Below are 6,286 nucleotides of genomic sequence, written 5' to 3'. Positions count from 1 at the left end.
TCAGACCACATCAAGCATATTTATTCAGGACCACAAACAGCAAAGCAATTGAGTCTCTGGACACCAGCCAAAAGCATTTGATTCGAAGAGTTCTGAGCCCCCAGGTAGATGATGTGAGCACCAGGTCTTCCTCCAGCCACCTTTTCCTTTTTTGTTTATTTGTTTGTTTGTTTGCTTGTTTTTGAGATAATCTTGATAAGGCAGCTCACACTGGACTCAGACTCTCAATCCTCCTGCCTCAGCCTCTCTCTCATGTATCAACTTTGGGGGTAAGGACAGGATCATAAGAGAGGGAGATTCTGAGGTCCACTTAGACCTTTTGAGGTCCCAGGGAAGGGAAGAGAAGCCCTAGCCTGCGTGAGTGCTGTCACGTAACCACCAGGGGGCAGTAGAGACCTCAATGGTCAGAAGTCCAGCTCTGGCATCATTGTGTGCTTGACTTGCCCCCTTGGGTTCTCAGCCTCTTGACCCCCAGGGTCTGCAGACTCAGCCTCCCAGGCCCTCTTCAGAGCTGGCCAGTCCATGTGTGCCCAGCGAGGATCAGGGTCACCCACCACCTCGTCCACACAGGTGGCCAGGTTGATCAGGGGCTCCGACTGTTCCACCAGGATGGGTGCAAAGGGCCCCACAAGCCAGGGCAGTGGCATGGCCCGAAGGACCAAATCCAGGAACTCATCCACACAGTCATGTGCCCGGGCCACACTGCCCCGGCCCTCAGCCAGAGCAGTGGGTGCCACATCACCAAGGCAGTGTGCATCAGCAAAGGTGGCCTGTAGAGCATCCACGCTGCGCTGCACCTCAGCCACCTTGGCCTGGGCACCAGGTGGCAGGCCCCGAACACAGCCTGCCAGGGCATCCACTGCATTCTGCAGCTCCAGGGTCAAACTTCGAGACAGAGCCAGTGTCTCCAGCTCCACCTGCAAGGGCAGGCCTCAGTTTCCTTATACCAACAAGAGCCTTGGCCTATCTTAGTTTTCTCATACATTTAATGGAAGCTTTGGCCTGCCTTAGTTTCCCCATGAAATCTAATGTGAGGGCCTTGGCTTGCCATGAGAACACAGTAATTTGACCTAATTTCTCACATGGACACCTAACAGGATTGACCTGTTTCCCCTATGACACACAGTGGGATAGAGGGAATGACCTGGTGAGAGTACTGGAGCCTAGGCTTGCAACACACAAGGTCCTGCCCTCCTCAGGCCCCTTACCTCACTGTGGCTGCGGCCATTCTCTAGACACGGGCTCCAGTTCCCCCACAGCTCCTGAGTCTTTGGGGGATGGAAAGTAGGGGTGGGGCTTGCCCCTCTCTGCATATGCTGGATCTGTGGGATGGGGACACCAGGAGTTAGGCTGAGGTCTGCAGCAAGACTCCAGTAGCCCTTAATGCGTGCAGTCTGACTGCAGCCAGCCTTGCGCTCTGTTGGCCAGCCTGCCCCTCCTCCCTTCTGCTTCTCTAGATGCTCACTGTCACAGCCCAGGGGAAACTGATGGCTGCACTGCTGTTCATGGCTCAGCGGGTGACAAGACAGGACAACCAGCACAGATCGGCTCCTAGGATGCCCCAGACTCACACCCACAGAGCCAGGATGGGGAGGGGGGGCTGACTGGAGATGGAATTACTATTGAATGAGGACAAAACCTTGACATAGGGAGGTGATGGGTGGGAGTGGCTACACAGTTTCCTGAGTGTTGGGAGGACAGGCCAGTGCCACCACGCCCCAGCCACCCATTAGATACTGCAAGATCCTGTTGCCCCACACAGCTGGTAAAGTAAGCAGCTTTGGCCAGGCACACAGTGAACTTTCTCAATTAGCATTTAGTAAGCAGACTGTGCAAAGTGTACCCCATCAGCCACAGTAGGCGGGCCGCGGACAGGCCAGCTGGACAGTAGGTGTTCAATAGATGCCACAGACAGGCCAGCTGGACAGTAGGTGTTCAATAGCTGCCACGGACAGGCCAGCTGGACAGTAGGTGTTCAATAGCTGCCACAGTGTGTGGAGAGCTGAGGTATGGCTCAGTGCTGAGCACCTTCCCAGCACATGTAAAGTCCCCATCCCATCCCACTACTGGGAATGGGGAGAATCTGGAACCTTATGAAATGTGGGAGCTAGGGTGACAGTTCCAGATGGGGACAGGGATGGGATTTCTTCCTCCACTCTATAGACTCAGAACTCTGGAAGCCCAATCTCCAGCAAGAGCCCCGCCCACATCCCCCAGAAGAAACCAGCTCACATACTCAGTGAATGCCCCGCCCCCAGCGATAGCCCCGCTCACACCCCTAACCCCATTAGATACTCCAAGTTGCTCACCAGCTCCAGCGTTTCCTGCAACTGGGCCAGCATCTCCTGGGTGCGGTGTTTGCTCTGCCTCAGTTTCCCCAAAGAGTGTTCATAGGCGAGATGGCGGAGGCGTGCCGATAGGGATCCCAGGCGCACAAAGTAGCCCTGTTGCTGCCTCTGCTCCTCCACTGTGCCCACTTCTGGGCCCTCGGCCTCAGCTGCCAGGGCCGCTAAGGATGAGAAAGGCAGGAGTTCATCATGGCTGTGGCCTGCACTTCTGCCACTCATCATTCCGTTTGAAACATGTAGCCTCCAACTCCAATATTGGAGGTTGACCTTGAACTCCTGACCATCCTGTTTCTACCTCAGAGTGCTGAGGTGACAGGCATGTGCTGCCACACAGAGTTTATGGGATGCTAGGGATTGGACCCAAGTCTTTGTGAATGCTAGGCAAGTAGCCCCAGCCCTGGCCCCTATACTGTAAAGATGAGGGAAAGGGGTAGGGTGTGTTGGCATCTGGCCAGCAAGATGGCTCAGTGATGACTCAAGTTCAGTGTCATGGTAGAAGGAGAGAACCAATTCTCAAAGATATTATCTAAGTCTCTGTGCCTGCTGTGGCACACATGTGTGCACACAAGCACACACACACACAGGTTGTTTTTTTTTTTTTTTTTTTTTGAGACAGGGTTTCTCTGTATAGCCCTGGCTGTCCTGGAACTCACTTTGTAGACCAGGCTGGCCTCGAACTCAGAAATCCACCTGCCTCTGCCTCCCGAGTGCTGGGATTAAAAGTTTGCACCACCACGCCCGGCCACAGTTTTTTTAAACTTAAATATCTTAGCATGCCAGAGGCAGACCCAGGATTCAAACCCAGGCCTGATTCTACCAAATAGCATCTTAAAAATTAGATCATAGCCGGGCGTGGTGGCGCACGCCTTTAATCCCAGCACTCGGGAGGCAGAGGCAGGCGGATTTCTGAGTTCGAGGCCAGCCTGGTCTACAAAGTGAGCTCCAGGACAGCCAGGGCTATACAGAGAAACCCTGTCTCATAAAACCAAAAAAAAAAAAAAAAAAAAAAATTAGATCATAGCAAGGCCCAATGGTGCACACCTATCATTTCAGCACACAGGAAGCTGAGATAGGAGGATGGCCATGAGTTTGAGGCCAGCCTGGCCTACAGAGGGAAACTCTGTCTCAAAACAATATAATTACAGGAAATGAATAGACACACCCCCAAGCCTAATAAAACAGTTCTCAGGGCCACCCGTTTGAGACTGGTTCATCATATGCAAAAGTCCCATGCGTCTTTGGGGTTGAGAGTGTCTGACTTTCTGGGGTGCATAGTGGAGGGAGAAATCCAACCTGGGTTTGAGTTCCAGGTTTCTCTGGGCTGGGATGGGCTGTACTATACTGTGCAGCCTTGGGCAAGCCCCAAACCTCTCTGATCAGTACCTAGCTCAGCTTCAGTCATGGGCAGGAAGCGGTCCACCAGCTTCTCCGACTTGCCCAGCACCATGTCCATGGCTTGACTCATGGAGCGCCTCAGCTCCCCACTCCAACGCCGGCCCCTTTGGGCCAGGTCCACCATGCCTGTGACACTTTTGGCCACTGTATCCTTGGCTGACGTCACCACCTGCAGGAAAAATGGGGTCACTCTGGATGCTGTGGGCTAGTGACTCTGTTTACCCCTAACAGTCCTTGAGCAGAGATCTCAAAGATCTCTGGACCTTTTCTTAGTTCTGTGTCTCAGTTTCCCTCCATTAAATAGACAGCCCTAAAGCCCTCCCACTCCGGGCAGCCAGAGCCAATGCCCAACCTACTCTGTACATCATATATGCCCGATTCCCTCCAAGTTCTCACTCTCCCTCACTCTTCACCCTAAGGGGTGCCCCAAAGGCCTGGTCATCTCTAGTACCATGTCTGATGGCTGCTGCAGGAAGGGCAGCTTCTCTTCCAATTTGTCTAGTCCCCTGCAGGCAAGATCATTCACTGTGGCCACTGAAGAGAGAGGGAGAGCGATGGGCAGGTGTGAAACTTTCTGACAGGAGGGACATGACAGAGAAGGTGAAACCACAGGGGACCTGTGGCATTCTAGCAATTGAGCCCAGTTTCTCCCATCCTCTGCTGGGTCTCTCAGCTCAACCGGACTCAGAGTCTTGGGAACAACAGAAAAGTTGGAAGCCCACAGGGAACTCTTCTTCAGTCACACAGTCAGCCAAGGGTTTCTTGTCAAGTTAGGTGGGAACTCTGAACCAGTGACCTGACCTTAGGAGACAAGGATGACCCCCGAAGGTTGGAAAGGGCAGGGGGGTGGACAGAATTAGGGACCTAGAGAGGACCCAAGAAGGGATTTGGACTCATTACATGTGGAGTTGATCTCAGCACAGCATAAACCGAGTGTGGTGGTGCATCATCCCAGCACTGAGAAGGCTAAGGCAGGAGGATTGCTGAGCATTTCAGGCCAATCTGGGCTACAGAGCAAAACCCTAACTCAGAAATTTTTAAAAAAGAGAGGGGTGGGGAAGCATCTGTGAATGAGCCTGGGAGGGACACCTGGTTCTGAAGATGGCAGAGACAGACTACAGACCAAGGTGGTGGGGACTAGGGTAGGTACTTAGACTCACACTGGGGCTGCAGGTGCTCCAGCAGTGGCTGTGCGTGGTCCAGGGCACAAGTAGTCACACTACACACACAGTGCTCAGCAAGGCGGCAGGCGGATCCCAGCAGCGGGTGCCTGTCCTTGGCTGAGTTGTAAGCACTGGACACGGCAGTGCACGTGGCCTTGACCAGGGGCAAAGCCACCACTCGATTCACCACATTCTGCAGAAAACAGTTACATCAGGGCACAGCCATACCCCAATTCCCTTCATTGGGCTAGGCTGGGGGAAACAAAGCAGGTCACCTACCAAAGGCTGCAGCATGCAGCACACACACGGCAACAGGGCAACATCTGGACCTACAGATGAGGCCACGGCAGGGAGGGGGTCTGGTTGGGTGACCTGCACACAGGTCTGGAGAAAGACCTGACTGCTTGGGGCCTTACTTTCCCCACAGGTGTAATTGTACCCTAAGTTTGGTGCTATCACTCTAGTGACTACAATAGGTGACACTAGTCACCTGGAGCTATGAGAAGGGACTAGACCTTGGTCTGGCAGGGACCCAGCCACGAACCTTCCTCAGACCCTGCCCCCCCCCCAGCCCCCTGTCGTCCTTCTTTACCTGCTGGTCCAGTTCCCCCAGGCTGGATCCAGGGTCCTGAGCTGTCTGATCACCGGACATTCTGGGGGGGGGGAGGTAAGACACAGAAAGGGAGGGAGCCCCTGAGAGTCAGCCCTGTGGAGTATTCTGGGGTCCATCTGCAGGGCATGCACAAGGCCCAACACATGGAAGGTATACAATGAAAATTCTATGACTTTGTGGGAGGACAGGCGTGGGCCCTGGTGAGACGAGGATGAGTTCAAATGTCATCATTACCTGCTGTGTGGCGCTAGGGTGGTGTCTTCACCTCTCTGGTCCATTTCCAGTGGGGACAGACCCTCACACCAGCCCCCGTTGCAGAGGTGGGGCAGCGGTCAGAGAATCAGATCCCTTTGACGGGCAGGAAAGTTGAGGCAAAGATTGCACGTGGAGCTCCGAGGTCACCCTCAGCTGTCCACGGTGACAGGGACGCTGACCTCAGGGCTCACGCCCTACGTATCCCCACCATGGCCGTCCCACTGTCCTCTGCGCCTGGGCCCCGCCCAACTGGGTCCTGGGCCCGGGCCCACTGGGCCAAGGGTCCTGCCACCTGCTGTGCCTGTGGCTCCGCGCATTCACCCCCGCCACTTCCACCCTGCCGAGTTTGGGTTAGGGCCATCCCTCCCCCACCCTCTACCCTCGTCAGCGCCCTCACCTTGGAGCAGAGCTCAGACCCCGCGGGTATCAGACCCCCCGGCGCTCCCACCTGAGTCAGCCCGCCGTCCTTATAGCAGGTCTGGGTGGGGCCTCCGCACGCGGACCAATGAGGC

At 54.9% G+C, this 6,286-nt stretch overlaps 1 protein-coding gene across 1 annotated transcript; it reads right to left on the bottom strand.

Moving 5' to 3' along the window:
- On the bottom strand, positions 1–6,235 carry Plin5 (perilipin 5). Its single transcript, XM_021149338.1, has 9 exons — positions 6,172–6,235; positions 5,754–5,867; positions 5,499–5,559; positions 4,904–5,099; positions 4,195–4,277; positions 3,732–3,912; positions 2,310–2,509; positions 1,209–1,322; positions 1–917 (listed from the first exon to the last, which is right to left on the bottom strand). Exons 2-9 carry the CDS (start codon positions 5,795–5,797, stop codon positions 405–407), a joined length of 1,392 nt encoding a protein of 463 aa, XP_021004997.1. The 5' UTR covers positions 5,798–5,867; positions 6,172–6,235; the 3' UTR covers positions 1–404.
- Positions 6,236–6,286: the final 51 nt, after the last annotated feature.

The sequence above is a fragment of the Mus caroli genome, unplaced genomic scaffold, assembly GCF_978045245.1.
Source record: "Mus caroli unplaced genomic scaffold, Mus_caroli_1 scaffold_18, whole genome shotgun sequence".
In the NCBI taxonomy this organism is placed as follows: Eukaryota; Metazoa; Chordata; class Mammalia; order Rodentia; family Muridae; genus Mus; species Mus caroli.
Note: the sequence above shows the minus strand (reverse complement) of the source record. Positions and strands in the feature narration are given on the sequence as shown.